We start from the raw sequence: 23,499 nt of genomic DNA on the forward strand, positions 1-23,499 counted from the left end.
TATTTGTAACTGAAAACCATTCTGAGGGAATAACTGAAAAAAATGAATTGATAAAATAATTCTGTGACTGAAGTATGAGGATTAATATTGTTTTATTTAGACTATAGTAGAGATGGCACTGCTGTTACCAGCTGTTGGTTGTGAAGTGCAAACAGCTGCAGGCGCAAAAAGTAGTCGCCTACAGAGTTGTAACAATACTAAGGTGTTGCCATAGAGATATTTAGAAAATCGCATTATGTTATTGGTTGAGATAGGCCCGCAAGGCTGAACGTATGGCCCTTTGCAACTGTCAGGGATCAGCTTAACACCAATTCAACTATAGTTTCATCTGTGAACAAAACTCGACCAGTTGTATTTACAAAGTAACGGAAATAAATTTTTGTATATAATTAATGAGAATTTATAAGTGTGCAGATTCTTAGTTATTACCTCAACGCTATGCAGATTTTTAATTTTTAGTTGAACACAATGAAGAAAAGAGTAAGAAAGGGTGAAGGTTGAGAGAATTAAGGACACATACTATGAAAATAATTATTTTACAATTTAAATATACGTAACTTCAGTATAACTATATTTTTCATAAATATTTTTTTCCTTATTTGCTAAATGATCTTCGCTATGATCAGAAATATAAAATTTTAAACAATTGAAAGGTCGAACTCCTCTTGATGCAAAATATAACAGAATGTACATAAAAACTGGTTGCCAAAATAAAATCCAAAGTTCATGAAGCGAAGTTTCATTGGCCTGCTTGTATAATTATTAACATTAACAATCAGTAGTTCAGTTCTCGATGCTCACTTGTTAATTCCATTAACTAATGCTTCTTTTGTAATTTTATTTCTAATAAGAGGAACAATGTTATTACTTTCTAATTGTGACTTATGTCGAGGTAAAGCAATTAAAATTGTACTGGATAGTAATTATTAATTTTTTAATCAGTACCACAAATTGTTTTATCATAGCCTAGTTGCAATAAATTTTTGTTTCACATGGCAAACCTGTGAATAAATCATTATTTATTACGGTACAATCTTTATTTTTTGATGCTCAGTTTGACATACATTCTGTCTGTCTGTCTAGTGGTGTTCAAGTGAAGAGCAAAAAGTATCCAAAATGTTTGTGAATCCTGTGTGTGAGCAAGAGCATGGACAAGGTATTCACATAGTCAGGTGTAGGAAACTGTCTAAAAAGTTCACACAGGCCTTCATCATCAATCTGTCAGGCTGATTTGATACTCGGCTGGCACACCTGTCCGAATCCCAGAAACAATGCCTTTATGCGTGCAGCTATCGTGGCATGTTCACTGTAATTGTATTTTAAAAAAATGTACATCTGTTTTAAAGTTTGAGAAAAAAGTAAAATGAACTAATAACGAACTAACAATTTGAGTAATCATAGAAAAACCATGTATACACAATCTCTGAATAAAATCAGATCAGTTTGAGATATAGTGATGACACAGTCAGGGAAGCAACGGAAAGATTCAATTATTAGTTCACTGACTTTGAAGAATAAAGATGTTACTGACATTACTGAGATATTATGTAAAATCTTCTGTCATCCTTTCTTGTCTATTGTAGGCAAATTGAACCATTTTTGTGCACTACAAATTTCAAATATTTACAACTAAAAACCATCCTGAGGGAATAACAGAAAAAAAAGAAGAAAAAAAGGAATTGATGAAATAATTTTGTGACTGAAGTATGAGGACTAATACGATTTTATTTAGACTATAGGAGAGATGGCAGCACAGTTACCAGCTGTCAGTTGTGAAGTGCAAACAGCTGCAGGTGCAAAAAGTAGTTGCCTGCAGAGCTGTGACAATGAGGCATTACCATAGAGATATTTACAAAATCACATTATGTTATTGGTTGAGGTATGCCCGCAAGGCTGCCGGGCTTTCCCATTGCACCTGTTAGGATCAACTTTCTGCAAAGTTGTCATAAATATCATTAATTAGGCATGTTATTTTTATCACAGACTAATTGCTGTGATGTTTCTGTAAGATTGTCACCAAACAGCAGTCATGTCCTTTCATCATCATTACCAGTTTGATTCAATAAGAATCGACAAAGATGAATTAATGTATTGACCACAGTTATTGTTTGCTGTAACATTCAGCACTGAATTTTCCAGTATTGGAATGGGCAATTTAAATGCATTGTGAAAACTTTTACCTCCAATTGAAAGAACTGAATCTTCATTGCATTGCAACAACCTTTAGCTTCAATTGACTAAGTTTCCATGCATCCGTTTCAACTACTGAAACTTACAGACAGGTTATTTAGAGATCTGTGTAGGGATGAATGTAAAAACAATAGTTCTTTTGGACGTAAATCTATTGTTTTACGTAGTGATTTTTCTAAAAATTTTACAAGTCATTCCAGATGGATCATGGGCAAGCTATACTTCAGAATTGCATTATAAGTTCAAATGAGTTTAATACACTTCATCATGTTGATTTAACTTAAAATATGAGGGCTTCTCCACATGAATTAAGAGCTTATTGAAATTTTGAAATAAAGGAACCAGAATGCACGTTAAATGTGTGATATAATAGTGCTATTGTTTGCAAAGTTGTAACTGGAATCACACAGAACAAGCAAAATTTGTTTCCACACATAAATATGTCTTATTTCAGAACTATTTTATCTTTTGAGTTTCAAAGAAAACAATTCTCAGACACAAACATTCAAACAGTTATTATAGTGGTTTACAGTGTCTCATAAATATGTATTACACTGGAGAAATAATAATAGTAATAATAGTTTTATCTTCCTTTCTTCTATACAGTTTCCACCACTAAATATTTAAATCTGTGTGAGAATTAATATATTCACTTCATTAAGTGAATAAATTAGAAAATTGTGGAATTAAGTTGAAGCCATTCATTTGGTTTGAGTCTTTAACTGAGCATTAGTCAGAATAATGTTCCTGTATAGTTATCACATAATGGAAAATATATTAGTAAGTTACTGTAAACACCTAAGATATTGTTGTGTGGGGTGCTCCTCTACATTATATATGAAGACCATTTCTTTTCTTCATAAAGAATAATTGTGTAATTGCAAATGTAGCCTGTTTTGTTTCAGAAACTGAATTATATTTCATATATTTTCTTGGAGAGAAGCAACTCTTATTGGACAGGTAATAGCCTATTAATTGCAGCAAAACACAGTCATTAGTGAAATACAAGGGACTGGATTTATGGGATTGAAGAGAATAAAGTTGTAGTGGAAGGACCACAAGCTAAACATATTAGTGCCGAACTCTGTGCAATTATGAAAACTGTAGATCAGTTGATGTATGATCACAGATTGAAATTCGCCACACACTCTGATTCCCTCGGTGCTTCACAGACCATCTAGCACATCCAGTTTTCCTTCTCCACTTACAAAGACGGTGTGTTGTTTGACCTCCTACACAATCGTTAATTAGGGTGTTAGAGTGACACATCCAATTATCATGTAAGTGATCAGCTAGTCACAGTTACACTTTGCTGTCTTTTCTGGTCTTGTGTTCGCGTTTTAATCGTAGCCTATGTCTTAAAACACAATATTAGCAGTTTTTACTTTCGTCTGTGTGAGGGTGACCGCGTATGCTAATGTGAAGAATAGCAAATGTGATTTTACGTAGCTTTTGGCATCTCTGCATTTCAGTTTTTACTACATCGGTGTAAAAAGTATTTGAAGGGAGTCTGTAACATAGATGTGGAATGCCCTAAGTAAACAAACGGCAGCTGTTACGGATGGCACATATTTGTAGCCTACTCCAGAAGAAATATAGGTACATTTCTAATAGTATGAGCAGTAAGTATCAACTATACATTGCTGCTTTGTTACTTGGCATTCTTTCATCCATTGATGTCATAATGGATTATGAGTTTTTTTAGATGAAAAGTGAGTCATAGCAACTATACATGATAGTTAACTCACGTAGCTCAGGTAGATGTCCGGTTGATAAGCTGAGTATGCCACAGCAGGCTCCTAAAAGGAGCAGCAGCACCCATTCGGTGGACACGAGACCGAGGAGAAGTCTCCGTGTTGCGATAACATTGCTTTCTAGTGTTTGATACTCTGCATTGTAAATGTTCAAAATGTGATGGCTGTTAATGATAAACAATGCATCTGAAACTCTAGCTACAGGATTTTCTTGTGACAATCTCCTTTTCCTTGCAGAGTTACTTCAGGTCCATGGAATGTTTTTGTGAGGATATAACTTGTTCAAGTCGGAAGAATAATAGACAGTACTGTCCCCAGATCCATATGTTTGTTAAGTCCCTAATATGTATTGAGAAGGACTAAATTGTTTCTGTTGGCAGGTTACAGACTTGTTTATCTCATGAAGCTATCCCAATTTGGATTTTATCAAGCTTTCACAACCCATGCCAGTTGACTACTGGGACTCTGTCTCCCGATAGGCCACGGCAAAAAAAAAAAAAATGAGGTGATGTGTTCAATGGTGTCTGCACTGCAGGCGTAATTCTATGGAATTGCTCTCTCCTGTTGCTGTCAACTGCCACGTTGTTCTGTCATTCGATCAGTGTTGCAGTTTTGCGTTTCTTACTTGTGTGATACTGGATGAACACACTATTGTAGATGAAATTTTTCTTTTTGCTGTGCTCGCACATTCCAATATATGTCAGGTTTGTGTGTCATTTGCTTTTGTCTTAATACGTCATTCTCACTGTGAGGTTAATGTAAGAAGACCTACAAATTTCTACTCGACTACCGTCCAGATACATCACTGGTTCAGATCTTTCAGTCTGTTAGCAGTTGTGGCAAGCATTTAATTATTTCTTGCAGATATCCCATTTCTGTTTTACTTCGGACGGCTTTCGCTGTGCACCATACGTTTTTTATATTCTATTATCTGCTATAAAGAAATTGTGCACCCACCAGTTTATCAGTTATTTCATTTGTGATCTGTGTATTTGAGGTACATTTACCCTGCTTGATCGTGTTTGCCTTCTGTTGTACAAAAAATGTGATTTTAGTATGTCTTAGGAAAACATCTACATTACAGTTACAATTACTTTTATGTAAATTTGGTTTAAATATTGTAATGTAAGGGAGATGTTGCTATCTAATATGGAGATGATAATATGCTAAAGGGGAAAACAGCAAATACGGATTTCAATTATTGTGTCATTTTGATAAGCGACTATTCGGAGCTGTCAAAGTTGCGTTCGGCTACAGTTCACTCACATTTGGACACATTCCTAGGTGGCACCATGGAAGAGGAACAAGAACAATCCAAGCCCGGGTCCCCGCCTTCCTGTGGGGGCGGTGACGAGGAGCTGGAATTGGAGGAAGCGTCCGCGGAGGAGGAGGAAGAGGAGACGCTGTCCCCGCCGGGCAGCCAGACGCCCTCCCAGCCTGCCACCAGCCCAGGTAATAAGTCTGCCAACACGTGCATTCACTCCTGGTGTCACGTATTACTCGTCAGTCTTTGAAGACGAGGTTTTAGGCATAATGTGATCCGTGTGACTAAATTAACGCCATTGGCGTCTGTTCTTGTGTTTGAAGGCGTGTAATGTACTTCAGTTAAGCAGTAGGGGACCTTATTTAACCGAGGCTACTTGTTTTTGCACGAAGACGAGTAACTTACTTTCTTTCGAGAGTGGGGTTGTCGACCTTTTCTCGTGTTCTTCAGTTCTTGTAGACCCGTTTGAGTGTGTCGACTTGCACTTTAGAGATCACTGCCACTTCTTGCTATCGTGTACCAATGCGAGAGGACTGACCACATCCAGAGTGGTGTAATGTGTTCAAAAGAAAAGGTACAAAACAACACTGTGAATATAGTTGTAGTCATTATTCGAGGCTAATCTGCAGAGGCATAAGCATAACTACTCCACCGTTTCGTGAGCTGAAGGATTCCTTGTTCTCAGAATTTCTGTGGCTGTGACAGTAGCCAGCCCGCCACAGCGTCCATCAGTTTGTCGTCTGACTTGAAGTGCTACCATTTGGTATGTTTTTTTTTAGCGGATCGAACACGTGGAAGTCGCAGAGTGACACGTCCGGGCCGTAGAGTGGAAACACGAGCAGCTCCCACTTGAACTTGGCTGTTACACTTTGTGTGACGTGAAGAGATGTGTAGGCGTGTGTTATCTCGCAGCAGACTCACTACTTCCGCAAGCAGCCCGGGTTGTTTGCTCTCGAATGGCTCGCGTAGGTTGTGGATTGTGTTTCAGCGAATGTCACTGTTAACAGTTTTGCTGCCCTCACAGAATTTAACCAGAATCGGACGTCTCAAAAAAAAAAAAAAGTGCGTGCTGTGGGCACAGCTTTTTTAGGGGGAGGTGATGATGCGTGCTTCCGTTGTGTGTTGTCCTGCTTTGTCTCTGGCTCAAAGTAGTGGCACTAGCTCACATCACCAGCAACTATCCACTCCAGAAAAGCAGGGCCTTCGTCATACCGGAACAGGCTTTGCAGTTCTAGCCACATACCCAGTTTGTTCGGAACCCACTGTGTGCGCAGCTGTCTCCACTGTTTCGCCACTACTCCCACTGTCACTGCCAAACAGTCACAGTGTGACAAGCCGATCACTTCTTACAGGGTTGTTCTCCTTGTTGATGAGTTCAGCTGTGATAACTGTATGCGCCTGACCTGTTCTCAGATCATAATTCCGACACACTCGGTCTTCTTTAAAACAGGCACACATTTTTCTTACTGACTTGCCAGACACACAGTCTTCCTCTTGTACGGCCACCATCCTTTGATGAATGTCAGCCATTTTAACCCTTTCTGGAGCCAGAAATCTAGTAACACCTTTCTGCTCCCGAGTCATCGAATCTTGCGACATGAATTCCACATTCTCAACGCGTTCCCTCATCAGATGGATGGAACACACAACTGCCTGCTTCTCTCCTGTGATGTGTCGTGCAGGCCCAGAAGTGTGCCAGGTACTACATTCACACTCATAGATGTCTCTGTACTTACCCCAAAGTGCTCCCCCCCCCCTCCCCCTCTTCCTCCTGCCTGGGGTAAGAATAGGCCTGAGGTATTCCTGCCTGTCGTAAGAGGCATGTTTTGGCCTTTATGTGATGGTTTCCTGTGTGGTTTGACCTCCATTTTCAAAATTTTCCCGAAGAGCGAGCCAATTGGGGAAGGGCGCCTTACACTGTGCGTCGTGTCCATTGTGCATTGAGATCTTTACCCCGCTCATTCTCCATCTCTTGGTCGAGGACACCTTCCTGTGTGTGTTTTCCACCGTGCACTGTGCAGTGTCGCTTTCTGCGTCGACAATGACCTTGGACTTCTTTGCACCTGATATCCAGCACAGTAGCCAGTCCGTTCTGGTGGGGCCGCCATGTACCCTGTCGGTTGTAGCCCCCTGACCACACAGGGATTGCTCTGCTGATGCTTGCGCCGTTAGCTCCCCACGTAAGCCGAGGGGTAGGGATCCATCCCCCTGGGGCATCGGGACTCCTGGCAATGGCCTTTGCTGTGGCTGGGTGGCACCTGTGGGGATGGCCCCTGGTCTTAGTGGGTGGCATCAGGGCGGATGACATGCAATTAAGTGTAGTCCACCATCTCTTGCTGGTGGTGAAACACCAGCAGTCACTAAGCATTCACGAGCTCAATTCAGCATACAGAAGTACGACCCCAAATCATTCCCCTCCCCGGTCACACCGTGGGAGGAACGTCAAGCTAAGGATGGCAACTGATCTTATTTGCCTCGGTACCTTGTATGTTCGAGAGCTGATTGGGAATCTTTCGTGCTGATCAAGCCTCAGCTTTTTGTTGAGCATTTAGAGGACAAGTTTGGGGCGGTGGAGGGATTGTCCAAATTGAGATTTGCATCAGTCTTGATCAAAACAGTATCCTCTGCCCAATCACGGACGTTACTCTTTTGTGAGAAGTTGGGGGGGGGTGTTTCTGTAACCATCACGCCCCATAAGAGCTTAAATATGGTCCAGGGTACCATATTTCACAGGGACTTTCTTTTGCAGTCTGATGATGAGCTGCGTGCCAATTTAGAGCGGCGAGTGTACATTTCGTCCGGCGTGTCCACCAGGGTCTGACGGATAATAAGGTTGCCACCGGTGCCTTCATCTTGGCCTTTGAGGGTGATACATTGCCCGAGAAGGTCAAGGTGATGATCTACTGCTGTAATTTAAAGCCCTATATCCCTCCCCCAATGCGGTGCTGGAAGTTCGGCCATATGTCTTCCTGCTGTACTTCCCGCATCACATGTCGACGTTGTGGACACCCGTCACATACCAATACTCCGTGTGCCCCGCCTTCTATCTGTGTCAACTGTGGAGAGCACCTATTGCCTTACTCGCTAGACTGCAAGATTCTCCAGAAAGAAAGGAAAATCGTGGAGTAAAAGACCCTGGACTGACTGACCTACAGAGGCTAAGAGAAAATTTGAATGCCTGCACCCTGTATGTATGACATTGTCTTATGCTGCCGCTATAACAATTCTGGCACCAACAGCTCCGCCAATCCGTCACCTCTCAGAGCCGGAAGACTACTCCTGCCCCTTGGTGGGGGCCACTTTCCTCCTTGTTGCTCCCGCACCACCAACTTCGCTAGCAACAAACACCCCCCCCCCAACCCACCCCCCCCACCCCCCACCCCCCCACCCCCGACTATCGGGGATGTCCGTCCCCACTTCTAGGCCGGAGAAGCGTAAGTCTTCTTCGGCTTCTTTTGCTAGGAACGGGTCTCTTAAGTCACTCGCTTCCCAGGTTTCTACTAGTGGGAAAGATGACACCCACCAGTGGCTGAAAAGTTTAAAAGCAGCTGGTCATAGGGCTTCACGCTCATCCTCAGTCCTGGAGACTGAGTCAGTGAAATCCTCCCTGCCAGGGAAACCCGAGGAGCGGCGAGAGAAATCCAAAAAGAAGACCCCCAAGACCAAGGAAATTGTGGTGGCACCCACATCACTGCTACCTACAAGCTCTGCATGTGAGGATGGGGTGGAGACTCTGGCGTCCACTGAGGACCTAGATCTCGCCAGACACAATGAATACAGACTACTCGGGCAAAAAGTCGGTGGCAGCAGTTGACCCTGAGGTGTAAACTGCCTCATTGAACGTTTCGTGCCTTCCCAGTCTCACGATGACATCATCCTCCAGTGGAATTGCGGCAGTTTTTTTCCACTGCCTGGCTGAGCTACGGCAGCTGTTAAGCTGTACACCTGCTACGGATGCCTCACCAGATGGGCTTTAAACAAGGTAGACCGGGTAACTTGCACCTCTGCTGTCACCGTTGAATCTCCTTCACATTTTAACATCAATGTGATGGTTCAGCTGGTGACTACAACAATTGTTTCTGTGGCAGAAAACCCGATCCCTCGCTCTTTAGGGTGCCCCCTGCATAAGGCAGTCCGTTGGTGGTCGCCGGAAGTCACTGAAGCAATTAAGGAGCGTCGGTGAGCTCTACAGCGACATGAGCGTCACCCTTCCCTGGAGCACCTTGTAGCATTTAAACGGCTCCGTGCCCACATTCGCCGACTTATCAAACAACAGAAGCAGGAGTGTTGGGAGACATATGTCTTGACCATTGGGTACCATACGTCACCTTCCCAAGTCTGGGCAAAGATCAAACGTCTTTTCGGGTACCAGACCCCAACAGGTGTCCCCGGTGTTAACGTAAATGGCGTGTTATCTACCGACACAAACGCAGTTGCCGAGCACTTTGCTCGAGCCTCTGCGTCGGAGAATTACCTCCCATCCTTTCGCGCTCTCAAATGGCAGCTGGAAGGGAAAGTTCTCTCATTGACTACACGCCACAGTGAATCCTATAACACGCAATTTACAGAGTGGGAGCTCCTCAGTGCCCTTGCACATTGCCCTGACACAGCTCCTGGGCCTGATCGAATCCACAGCCAGATGATTAAACATCTCTCATCTGACAACAAGCAACATCTCCTCATCATCTTCAACCAGATCTGGTGCAGTGGCATCTTTCCATTGCAGTGGCGGGAGAACACCATCATCCCGGTGCTCAAACCTGGTAAAAACCCACTTGGTGTAGATAGCTATCGGCCCAACAGCCTCACCAACGTCCTTTGTAAGCTGCTGGAACATACGGTGTGTCGGCAGTTAGGTTGGTTCCTGGAGTCACTTGGCCTGCTGGCTCCATGTCAGGGCAGCTTCCGCCAGGGTCAATCTACCACTGATAATTTTGTCCCCCTCAAGTCTGCCATCCAAACAGCCTTTTCCAGGTGCCAACACCTGGTTGCCATCTTTTTTGACTTATGTAAAGCATTTGACATGACCTGGCGCCATCATATCCTTGCCACATTGTACGAGTGGGGCCTCCGGGGCCCAATCCTGATTTTTATCCAAAACTTCCTGTCGCTCAGTACTTTCCGTGTCCAAGTGGGTGCCTCCCGTAGTTCCATCCGTATCCAGGAGATTGGAGTCCCGCAGGGCTCTGTATTGAGTGTCTCAATTTTTAGTGGTCATTAACAGTTTAACAGTGTAGCAGCAGCTGTCGGGCCCTGCGTCTCACCTTCTCTGTATGCAGACGACTTCTGCATTTCGTATGGCTGCTCCGGTACTGGTGTTGCTGAGCATCGCCCAACGGGAGCCATCCACAAGGCGCAGTCATGGGCTCTAGCCCATGGCTTCCTGTTTTCCGCCATGAAGATGTCTGTTATGCATTTCTGTCATCGTCATACCACTCACTTGGAACCAGCACTTTACCTTAATGACAATCCACTCACTGTAGTGGAGACATATCGATTCTTAGGTCTGGTTTTCGATGCTAGTTCGACTTGCCTTCCTCGTCTTCGTCAGCTTAAACGGGTGTGTTGGCAGCACCTCAATGCCCTCTGCTGCCTGAGCAACACCAACTGGGGTGCAGATCGCTCCATGCTGCTGCAGCTCTACAGAGCCCTCGTTCAATCCTGCCTCGATTATGGAAGTGTGATCTATGGTTCAGCAGCACCCTCAGCATTCTGTTTGCCCGACCCATTGCACCATTGCGGAGTTGGACTAGCGACAGGAGCTTTTAGGACGAATCCGGTGACAAGTGTACTGGTGGAGGTTGGAGTCCCTCCATTGAAGATCAGACGTGCACGACTGCATGCCATTTATGTTGCACACATTCATAGGTCTCCTGAACATCCTAGTCACCGTCTTCTTTTCCCAACTCTGGTGGTTCACCTCCTGCATAGGCGGCCCAGGTCAGGGCTAACGATTGCGGTTCACGTGCAATCGCTTCTGTCTGAACTGGAATCCTTGCCTGTACCACCTCTCCTAGAGGTCCATTCATATACATTTCCGTGTTGTAGCTTTGCCTGGACCTTTCACGTGGCCCTAAGGACTCCCTTAACCCTGCGGCTCTTCACCGTCACTTCCTCTCGATTCTTGAAGTGTTCAGGGGCTCTGAAGTAGTTTACACCGACGGCCCGATAGCTGATGGTAATGTTGGCTTTGCGTTTGTCCACAGAGCCCATATTGAACAGCATTCCTTGTCCAATGACTGCAGTGTACTCACTGCAGAGCTGGTGGTCATATCTCGTGTACTTCAGTATATCCGTTCGTGCCCCGAGGAATCGTTTCGTCTGTGTCCTGACTCCTTGAGCAGCCTACGAGCTATCGACCAGTGCTACCCTCACCGTCCTTTGGTAGCGCCCATCCAGGAGTCCATCTCTGCCCTGGACCAGTCCCGTCGTTCAGTGGTGTTTGTGTGGACTCCAGGACACGACTGCATCCCAGGCAACGAACTGGCCGAACAGGCTACACGGAAACCGCTTCTGGAGATGGTCATCTCTGAACCTGAGCTGCATTCTGACTTACGCCACAAGGTCTTTCGGCATTGGGAGACGGAATGGCATAACAGTACACACAACAAACTGCGTGTCATTAAGGAGACTACGAACATGTGCAAATCTTCCTGCAGGACTCTCACAGGGAATCAGTTGTCCTCTGCCGGCTCCGCATTGGCCGCACTTGGGCGACCCACAGCTACCTCCCGCGCCCTGAAGACCAGCCTCAGTGTCGGTGCGGCGCCCGTTTGACAGTGGCACATATTCTGGTGCTCGGTCCCACTTTCACTGCCCAGCGACGAAATCTTGGGTTACCGGACTCGTTGCCGCTAGTTTTATCTGACAACGCCTCATCGGCTGATTTAGTTTTACGTTTTATTGATCTAAGTTTTAGCACATGTCCTTTGTCCCTCTGTGTCATCCACCCTAGTGCTTTTAGGGTGGAGGTTTTAATATGTTGCAGAGCGACTGGCTTCTCCTTTTTATTCTCGTGGTTGGCCAGCCACTGCGATCTGCTTTCTTGTTTTACTCCCTTCTGTTTCTAGCATCACTTTGTTGTTTTCATGTCCTCTTTTGTTCCTTTTAGTGTTCATTGCCTTTCCTTAGTTCTCATGGTTTTTCCTTTCTCTCCATTTTGTGTTGTATGTCTCATCTGTTTTATTCTCACACTTGTGGAAATTGTTTTGTTAGGAACAAGGGACCAATGAGCTCGTAGTTTGGTCCCTTGTCCCCTCTTTTAAATCAACCAACCCGGCATTTGCAAATTTCAGCTGGTCTGGCTGTTCTAAGTGTTTCGTACCTTTTCATTCGAACATTCTTTATATAAACCTTGGTCGTATACTGCCCATAAACATTGTACTGCACAAAAACATTATACGATTGATAACACTACAGAAAATAAAGTGTAACAACATGGTGGAAAGGTGCATATGCTGTGTTCAGAAATGCTTTTAGTTGTAGAGGCAGGTCACGTTCGCCAGTGGTGAAACGTATGTCAGGCAAGAAAGTGTAAGTTAGAAGTGCAGCATGTATGCAAAATATGCATATAAGTAGTGTTGAAATGAAAAGGTATGAAACATTGTAACAACCAGACTGGTTGAAATTTGCTTAGGCCACTTTGGGATAGCTTAGTGAAACATTGAGGGACAAGAAATGTGCATCATCCCCTCCCCCTGAAGTATACAAAGCCGTACCATCAGCAAGCGAGTCGATGCTGTCTTCTTTCGACATCAGAGGTCCGAAACTCATCAAATTCCTTGTGCACGGAAAACAGTGCAAATCTATTGAGAGCAAACAACCTGGACTGCTTACGGAGGGAGTGATTCTACTGTACCGTAATACATATCCACTTATCTCTGTGGTCGCACAAAGTGTAATGGCCGAGTTCAAGTGGGAGCAGGTTGAGCAACTACCCTACAGACCAGACAGTTTTGGTCTGTTACAATACTTCTCTGGGGGGATGTGATTCAAACCAGACGACACAACTGTATGACACAGCAGAGGACTGGCTCGTGTCACAGCCACAGGAATTCTGAGAACGGGGAATCTTTCAGGATAGTTGTGCTGAGGTCTCTGGTGATCACTTTTGAATAAAGACTTCAGTTATATCCAGAGTGTTGTTTTGTACCTTTCCTTTTGAACATCCCTTACATATTTCAGGCCACTGAAAACTTCAATGAATTGTGTAATCCACATACAGAGTGTATACGACTCTTGAGATCCGGGAAAATCCGGGAATTTTTCATTGTTTCGGTTTTCTGTTAAATTTTTGTAATCTGGCAGGTAAGAACTGTTACTCTAATAAAGGATATTACTGTACCCTGCTACTGCAGAATAATACTGCAGCAATAAAACACGAAAGAGAGAAAAAAAATGAAAATAAAACTCAAGTTACAAAAGAAATTCACCATATACCACAATAAAAGACAGTGCTCATGCAAGTGTCTGCCAACAGTAAAATGTGTCAAAGGCCTGAGGAAGATAGTGCAATGCTCATAACAACAAATTGCCTCCAATGAGCATATGTCACAACTGTTTACATTAGATTCATTCTAGCATTTATGAGCGGACTCATGTGCGTGCATAGTTGAGTTGCATATGAGTAGTACCTTCTCCTGCTACTGGCTACAGAAATGTGGCTGTTGGCTGTGTGAGCAATCACAGCAAGCAGCTAGATGCTACCGGGAAAGACTATACTGGCATGCCCAAGCTGCCAGATATACGCACATGTAACAGGCCCAGGTCTAGGAGTGGAGGGAGGGGGGGGGGGGGGGGATGGCAAACCGAGGTATCTGACTCAGGTTGCCAGGTTGCATCCAGCGCACATTGGTCTATCGATTAATTCATATGATTTTGAAACACATCCTTGTTGGTTTTTGAACATTTTTAACACATTCTAACTTGATTTCTGAATCATGCATAGTGTACGTGATGTCTCATTGCATCTAGAAATAAACTTCCCCACAAGCAAAAGGGGACGGAGCTACACGAGCTGAGCAGGATAAAGCCGAACGGGTGAATGCCAGTCACTGTCTGATTATGTAGTTGATTGAGTTTGCGAATGATCAGTGTTGTTGTAATTGCTAACAAAATCCATACATTCAGACTACCAGAGTGCGTATAAACGTCTAACAGCAATAACAGGTAAGAAATATTACATATTATCTTCGCAGTGTCTCCAAGAGAATGAAATTTTGACAGAAAATTTTTGGTCAGATCACTACACTAGTAAGGGCCAGTTGTACAGTCTTCGGCTAGGAACCGCTTATGTTCTGTTCTGGAAGTAGCTTGGAAAACATGTTGTATGAACACGTAACAATGCCTAACTGACAATAATCGCGGCATAACTAAACTGGTGATTCAGCAAGGGTTAGTGAAGTTAACCGGCGAATAAGTTTTGACAGAGGCTGGGATAGTTACAGAATTACTGATGACAAGATTGCTTGTTAGAACGAGGAAGGAGAAGAAATGGGGACATGACACAATTACGGAAGAATATGACAAATCCACATTTACATAAAAATTTTGTACTACTACATTTTAATCTCATGCTTGAGAAACGGGAGTGTATGAATGAAATGTGAGACTATTTCCTAACTTTAAAGCTTTTTGCGTGTGGAATGCCTAATAGGCATTTCATGTTGGTACTTCATGAATTATATTCTGTCATGTTATGAAAATGACCATTTGTGCCAAATATTATAAAGGCTGTTTTTGTTTTATCTAGCAGACAGTGACAAAATAGACGTAATCAGATCGAGAAACCACATCAGTCTTGGGTACATTTGTATTAACAGCTTTTTCAGTATTAGATGACGACATTTCAGTTTTTCATGTAGCAAAACATTTGACGAACTATGGTGAGGCATAGAGTCTTTTGCAGAAAGGAAAGCATGCCATGTAAAGCTGTAGCAAGATTAGAGAGAGAAAAAAGCTAGGAACTAAGGATTGAAGGAATTTAAATTATATGTCACTCAAAACAGCAAGCTCTTAGCTAATAGACAATAAAGAGTGTAAATTTTCTTAAGAGTTCTTGTTCTCCAGATAACAAATAATCTCATCCAGTATTAATTGCGTGTGGTGGTGTTTTTTTTAATCAAAGGAAAGGAAAAAGAAGAGAGATGGGAGTTGGTGGGGGGGGGGGGGGGGGGGGGTTCAAACTGTCTGACTGGGAGCAGTAGAGGCACCACAGGACAATTTAGCTTCCACTGTTCTGAATATAATTTGATGGCATCCATTACAAAATATACACGTTTCAATTCCACAGAGCAAAATACAGTGACGTGTGATAGAAGAATGCTGTGTGAAGAGGCATGGCACTGCAATTTGGCACACATAAAACCAAATGTCTTACATTTCCTTGAACACATATGTTTTATGTATTAGACTCTTCAAAAACATGTGCACTACAAAATGAACATATTTTTCAAAATTCGATTTTTTTTTTAAATTTTTGATATCCATCTCAAATGCTCAAGGGAAAGAGGGGGTCTGTAGCAAGGGGGGGGGGGGTCACTATGTAGAATTGCACCAATTCGGAACTATTGTAGATCCGGGGCTGATGCCCGGAGCAGTCCGAGTTATAGTGAGAAAGTGCGTAGTCTCCACGTTAGTCATGTTTACATTTAGTGATTTTGCTGTTTCCTCTTCATTTACTGCTCTCATGTCAAATGAAAACAAAATGGATTTCTGTGCCCAGGAGCTATCAAGTGAATTAAAATAGAGTCACATAATTACGGAAGACTAAAATATGTTATTAGTTTCATATTTTATTTTGTTTCCACATTTCTGACAGTCGAGCATTAATTGCCTTGCAGAACAATGAACTTATTTTTATAAGTTTTCTAAAGAAATTTGGCTTTTATTAATCTTTTCCACTGAGGCAGTCAATGTATTTGAAACAAAGTGTTTTATTCCACACTATTGACTAATTGTTCGCTGCATTTCAAGTACACATTTCCATCTGCTAGCACGCATGGCATTATGCCATAATAAAGAACCAAACATGAGACTGGTACTCCAAGAAAATTAACATCTCGAAAACCACACTGTAAAGCTTAATATCAGGTCGAGGCTTACTTCATTGGGAATCAGGACATACGAATGTGCCCTTTAAGCCGAATTATGCATTTTAGTATGGTTCACGAAACTCTGATGCTCTTGGAGAACCCTCTGGTGTCTTGTTTCTTTTATGACACAATATAAGATCTTTTAATGTTTTACACGTATGAACATACGGGCTTCTTGCATCATCGTAGCTGTGCAAGTGCGGTGACACCTGTTATCTGGCGCGCTCCGGCAACTGCTGAAACGGACCTATTTCTACAGGTCGCGGGAAAATATTGCGAATGGTGGTTTGAAAAGCATTACTCTCACTTTCAAAGTAAATTTCCTTTTGCACAAGTTGAACTATGTGTGTGAATGTACGATGAATTTCTTAATTTACAAAGCGTTTGACTCTCATTTAAAAATATACTTTTTGATGATGAGCCATTTAGAAGAATTTCGAGTCCAGAAGATCACAAATTTGTGTCGTTACTAAAAATTTTACTGCCACATTTGTGTGATGTATCTTAAAATGTAACATGCGCAGAAAAGATCAACATTATATGTGAAATCCTAGCTTCTCTTGCAGCTTATTAACATTAGAGACAAATATTATATGTTAAAGCTTTGCTTTTCTTGTAGCAACACTATGTGTGTTAATTTAAACCATTAACTTTTTCTGTTTGTGTGATCTTGCTATTGGCTGACTTCATCAGCTGTCCTACGCTCTGAATATCCGCTGTCATCGGCTGGCAAGATCACGTGACATTACCTACGACTGGGCTACGAAAGTGCATCGCAATCTTGATTTCAATTTTTCAGAAAGTAACGTGCGGTGTTTGGTGGAATTTGAATTTATACTTTGGTAATACAAAAATATGCAGTGTACATGTTGCTGCACATCAAAAATCTTTCCAAAACGTGTCTCTCCCCCCCCCCCCCCCCCCCCCCCCCCCCCCCCCCCCCTCTCTCCCGAGTTTTGTTTTCTTAAGTGCCGGAAAATTCTATACGCCTATATAAAACCTTAACCACTCAAAGAATTGATGAGGTTTACGGTTCCAAGGAAAAATGTACTGCCTCTTAACATGGAAAAAATGTGTTTTCATTTGGGAGAAAATGTTCTTTTAACCGGGAAAAATCCGGGAATTGTTTTTCCTTGTCCATGTGTACACCCTGACATAGCACAACATATTAAAATTCATTTATTCAGTTGCACACTGCAACATAAACTATAGGTAATTAGTATTATAATCTAGTTTTCTTCTTGGAGCGGTACAGATGGTGTTAGCATGCCCTCCATAAAATAAAGATCACTTAGGACTACAAGAAAGGAGAACACCAGTGCTTTTTGCATGAAAACTTACCTTGCTGATGTGTAGTAACACCTGTGTTCTCTTTTACCAAGAAATCACTGTAATTCCTCGCCAGTTCCTGAAATACACACTTGTATTAGTACGTACAAAAGTGGGAAGATGTAGTGTGTCGTGTACAGGTGCTAGCAGTAAAGTGTAGGAATCGGAGTAGTGTCATTCCGTAATTTTTCCAGGAGCGTCTCCGGCTTCCTCGGGCTCCGTCCCTGCGACACCGGTGCAGGAGTCTCGGCTGATGTTCTTCACCGGGAAGCCGCTGAACATCAGGCGCGGCAGGGGCCGGCCACCCTACAAGGAGAGGACGACGCAGAGGCAGGGCCGGCGCAACTCCCTGGGCATCAAACTCAAGAGGTGGAAGAGGTATGTGAACTGGCCTGCAGCCGTCGGGATTACGTAAAACTTGTAACGTTAATCGCCTTACGATCTCGTCACATTATAGCTTGCGCCTTCCGGAATAACAAGTTTCCATCTTCAGGTACACACAGTCACAAAAATAAAAATATCTCATCATAAAAGCTACGAAATGTTTCAGGGGTGGTAACTGGCACACTCGGTTTCTTCCGTCGATAATTCTCTGTCGTGATCTATGGGAAGAACTTGATACGTTGCTGCACAGTACCAAATACGAAATTGATTTGAACAAGCAATTTACAAATAAGGAAAGCCATTTCTTCAGTAGCTTCGCGAGTGTGCTATAAACGGCAACCCGGGCTACAGTGTCACTCATTGTAGCTCCTAAATAGGCACAGTCATTAAATAAGACAGTCCGTCAGATAATATACTAATTTTGCACAGCAGTTACGTACAGTGGTACGGTGGGCTACAGATAATGTTTGCCCGGTTTTGTGTATTGACGGTGGGCTTATGGCTCGCAGTTTAATCTAAACCTGGGGTAGTTGAGTCGAGTCGAATGATGTTCTCGTTCCTCGTGGTATACTGAAAGACGAGCTGCCGGAAATGGTGGCAGCGGGTCTGGTAACCCACAGCAGGCCGGCTGCTGGCTGAACTGTGCAGCAAATTGTACTGGTGCCGGTGCGGCGACTTCTGGGGAAGACAACTGAGTACGGAGAAACTTTCATTCTGTTTACGAAGTGGTTTGTTGCTTTTACTCGTATTCTTGTGATCGTGTCTGTCTGAAGAAAGAAGCTCGTTCTTCGGAATCTGACTTGCTTTTATGTGATTAGATTTTAAGGTGATCACCGTTATAAGAGTGCTTGAGCCAAAATATCCTCTTAAATTGTTAAATTACAGTGTGGCATTTTCCCCATCCAGTCATGGATTAAATTAAAGTACAAGACCATAATTTTTAGTCTGCTTTATTTTTCTTTCTTATGTGTATCATCGCTCACACAGAACAGTTGCGCTCTAAAGTCAGCTCGTCGTGCTGTCACACGTAATTCTCGTGTAATGGTTATAGTGTGAAATTTAATTTGTGTAAAGAAATACATCTGGATAGAAGAATTACTATGGATTATTGAGAAGGGAAGCTAATATATTAGATTATTGCAACAATACCCCATTAAGTATTGCATTTCTTAAGAACTTGTTATTTAGTTTTACAAATGAAGAAATTTTAATGCTTTTAATGACTCTTTGGTTATGAGTTGATGACTTGCATGTTTAATAGCATACGCATTTTCTGCGCGTATACTCTCCTGGAACTGCTAACAACTAGCATCACAAAGAGTTGATTATATAAATATGTCAAAGGAGATTGTGACATAGGACTGTGTCCAGCTGCATGTGGTGGGTCGATAAGCATTGGGGGAGGCTGGAGTTTCAGTCTCTGTGGACACTGAGCCTGTTGTCCACGACACTTTGCATTACGACAACCGAAGGACACCTCGAAACACGACATTGGCTGTCACCACAACATATGTGCTTATGGGAATGGTGCAGGCTGCCTCGGAGTCAGATGCTGTACGATTTTGAGGTAGCGTATACTGAGACTCGAGGTGTTCCTCTTTTTGCTGGTGTGTATTTGTCAGTTTATCAGCATCTGACTTTTTAGGAAACTTTATGAAAAACACAAATCTAAATTTTTATTTTTTATTAACTTATTCTTTTGTAAAAAAAAAATTGCAGCTTTTTCTCGCAATTCTTAAGCTCAGAACATGACACCATTTTACAAGTTATTATTTGCGCTTGTAAAACAAGATTTTGTGGTTTAATATCAAGAATGACTATAATGAGCCAATAACGCACTTAAAAGTAGTTTATGTTGATGGGTATTATATTTAGTCAGTATATTTAATATTCTCACTTTGATTAAGTTCCAATAACTTTTGGTTGAGCGGTATAAACTGTTTAATGTACGTGAAATAAAAACACTGAATTCCTCCGTATTTGTTTCCGACGATTCTTCTCACTTCGTAGCTAATTGAATGTTTAATACAGTGAAACCCCGCTTTTACACGTTTCAGGTGACTTAAAAAAAAAATAGTGTAAAATGCGGGAAAATGTAAAATGTGGCAAATAATGTTTTAAGTTGTAAAAGTTACGTAAAGGATATCCCGTTTCACTTTAGATGTATGTACATAACAGGCATCAAAAGACTTGTCAGTGACGTTTTTATTATCTAATAAAGGTCTGCTAGCTAATAAAAACTAGTGATGTAACTGGAACTGATAACTGTCTGGGAAGTAGAAACATTTGACGTAGTTTCAAACATCACGATCGATGTTTTTGGAAAGCCTGCAGCCGTCATTCATTATTTAAATAATGAAATACTGCACTAGTTACGTATTTTTTTATGCTTAGCGTAATGCGTTTCGAGAATTTTTTCTCGTTGTCAAGTGCAAATATGTAAATAAGTCTTCTGTACGGTGTTTGAACACGTGTTATTCTGCACCTTTTTGTGGTTATCAGGTTATCAGTTATGTAGAAAACCACACACACTTGCAAACTATCACTCACATTGGTTGTTTGTGTAACATTGCAAAAAATACATACGTAAATACTGGACTTGACAACAAGAATAAATTCTCGAAACAGTTTTGCTCAGCACGAGTACAATACATAACCGGCGCTGTGTTTGCACTAAAATCATTTGAGCAACACAAAGTGAATGACAGTGTCAACTAGTGCTCTACATGGCCACTCACTAAATACGGTTTGACAAAGGTGTCACAACGATCACGAAACTGCATTTGCGCAGTAGAGACAGTTTGTAAACGGTTGTGATCGGTCAGGATATCTTCATTCGAACGAACCTAGTTATATACTCCCATCAGCCAACACGCCACGTAGAGCTGGGCAGCTGCGGGAGATACGGCACGCCACTCTTACTTGTTTACCCGTTCAGATCTGCTGAATAGTGTGCCGTGGTGTCGAGTAACTTAACCACCTAATATTTGTTAGCACTACTGGATCGCCAAAATTATGCCAGCATCATATTTTGTCCATAAATATGTTGACGGAAAATCAGGTGCAAATTAATATTGTGGGCGTAGGAAATTTGACAGGACCGATAAAAAAATGTCGTTAACGGCGGGAACATGTTAATTCCGGGAACGTAAAAGCTGGGTTGTACTTTATGTCACTTGATTCCTCTCTGACAGTATACAATACAAATATATTTAATTTGAATGGACTGTGTCTATGATTGCCAGCTGTTAATGGAGATTAAACATTTCCATTACATCAATTGTAAGCTCAAACACAAAGCTTTTTTATTTCAGTTACTTTTAATTATTGTAATAAAGCACAGTGAGGCTCTGGACAGTGTGAAGTCCATTTTCTTGGGGTCGCTATCTGTATGTCAGCAACTGGCACTGTGAAACTCTGCTTCGACAGAGAGGTTCAGTGCCACATTGTCATCGTGTCTTAAACTCCTCGTGGAATAGAAGACAAACATTGTGTGACTATGTTGAAATTAAGTTAATCTAAATATAATGAAATAAAAATATATAAATGTTCACCTGATGTTGCTCGGACGGGAAAGACATCGATGTTAGCATAAGCATTTCTAACATTACAGAGTGTGAGAATGTATTACAGCTCATTGGAAATTTTCCAAGGAAACTTACAACCTACAGAATTGAGCCAGGTAAAGGTCTCCTGAATTCCAGAAACAGTAAGTTAGTGCCAGAAGCCAAAAGCCTGGAAGTTACTGTTTTGAAATAAATTGCTGCTAAGAACAGGATGTATACAACCCGGGACAACTGGGAGATCTTGGAAAAACCTGGGAATGTTTTCATCCGTGAAAAAACCGGGAAAATCCTGGGAATTTTTTAGAATTCCGGGAATTTTTCGTTGTTTTAGTTTTCAATTAAGTTTTTGTAATTATTGACTGATAAGAATGGATACTCTAACAAAGGATATTACTGTATCCTGCTACTGCAGAATAATACTGCAACAATAAAATGTGAACGAGAAAACAAAATGAAAATAAACCATAAATTGCATTGTCAAAAACCACAATATTTGATTGGTGCATCTGAAGAAGGCTGACACACACACACACACACACACACACACACACACACACACACACACACACAGAGGTGTGCGCACAAGTGCCCTCGCACAAACAAACATCAGTGCTAACAATAGACACGTGTTTCATACACAGCACTAACCGAACGCCACAGGATACTTCCACACTAGACGTGACTCAGCATCAAGTATACAGTTCTTATAATCGCAGAGATCGGCTTACATTATTTAAATTTCGCACGACATTGTGTGAAGCCAGAGTTTTGATGGCTGCAGTTCACCATTGTTACTGGGGTACCAGAGTTTTAAATGGAACAGCTTCACGAAGCGTAGTACTGTAGCACAGTGATCGGCACAATAACTTGTCATTTTAGAAGGTTGTAGTGTCAGATCTCGTGAAATACTGTTAAATTTTTCTTCTTTCTAAATTTGGTCAGAAGACTTTCATTATTATTTTTATTCAGTTAAGTGATTTAAATGTAATTTTTATACCGCATCTTTTTTGTCATATTGACCTTTTTATTTGCACTTATTTTTCTTCCTCTCGTTTCTTTTTTGTTTGGAACCCGCCTGCTTCAACTATAATCTACAGCCGAGTGTCGAGCAGGACTGCTCGTCGGTTGGTCGAGTGGCAGTTCGTGTAGCCAGTGTGAGGACAGTTTCGAGTTACCGACGAATGACAATGAGAAATTAAAGTTTGGTTTTATGCTGAAACTGAAATTTTTATATCTCGAGTTTGTTCGTAGTGGTTAGCTTTAATCACCACGAGCAAACTGATTGTAATTTCAGTTGTACCACTGATTGTTAACAGCTATTTTTTCGGATACATTGCACATCACGAGGTCGTGGTAAGGTTAGGACACGAGTTTAAATTCGGGGCCAGAATATGCGTCGTCTGCTGCAGTTCGCTCACTGGTCATTTAAATCAGCTGTCGAGATAGCGTGTCGCATTTCTGTCGTACTTTGTGGCAACTGCTTCCGACATTACTTTCTGCTACACATTAACAGCATCTGTCAAGTGGCCCGCCACGTTTGTGTGTAACATATTACTAAATGATAGCCGGCAGCCGATGTGGCGAGTGACAGACGTCAGCTATCGAGTAATTGTAATTGGACTGTAGTTGTGGTGCAATAAAGGACACACAGCTGTGAGGTATCTTACCTACTGCTTTTACATCGGCAGCTGTGAGTGAGTCTGAATACTGAAGAAGAAAGTTTGATTCGTGATTATTACCTACAATGCAGATAATTAATATTGCGACATACTTGTATTCGTTGTAGGCCGATAGTTGCTTTTCGTATTAGTTCGTATCGCAAAGTACGAGAATGTCGCAGAACAGTAAAATACCAATGCCAGGCGAAACAGCCGTAAACGTACGTAGCAGAGTGGAGTGCCAGTAGACTAATTGTTGAC

The 23,499-nt window shown here is 42.1% G+C and overlaps 1 protein-coding gene across 1 annotated transcript in view; it reads left to right on the plus strand.

The window, feature by feature from the left end:
- The window catches only part of LOC124718777 (histone-lysine N-methyltransferase 2C-like), a 434,091-nt gene that overhangs the window by 3,653 nt on the left and 406,939 nt on the right, over positions 1-23,499 (plus strand). The window contains exons 2-3 of the mRNA XM_047244388.1: positions 5,229-5,396; positions 17,825-18,008. Coding sequence (XP_047100344.1) covers positions 5,237-5,396; positions 17,825-18,008 — 344 coding nt within the window. The 5' untranslated portion in view covers positions 5,229-5,236. The remainder of the gene's footprint in view (positions 1-5,228; positions 5,397-17,824; positions 18,009-23,499) is intronic.

The sequence above is a fragment of the Schistocerca piceifrons genome, chromosome 10 (assembly GCF_021461385.2).
Source record: "Schistocerca piceifrons isolate TAMUIC-IGC-003096 chromosome 10, iqSchPice1.1, whole genome shotgun sequence".
Classification (NCBI taxonomy): domain Eukaryota; kingdom Metazoa; phylum Arthropoda; class Insecta; order Orthoptera; family Acrididae; genus Schistocerca; species Schistocerca piceifrons.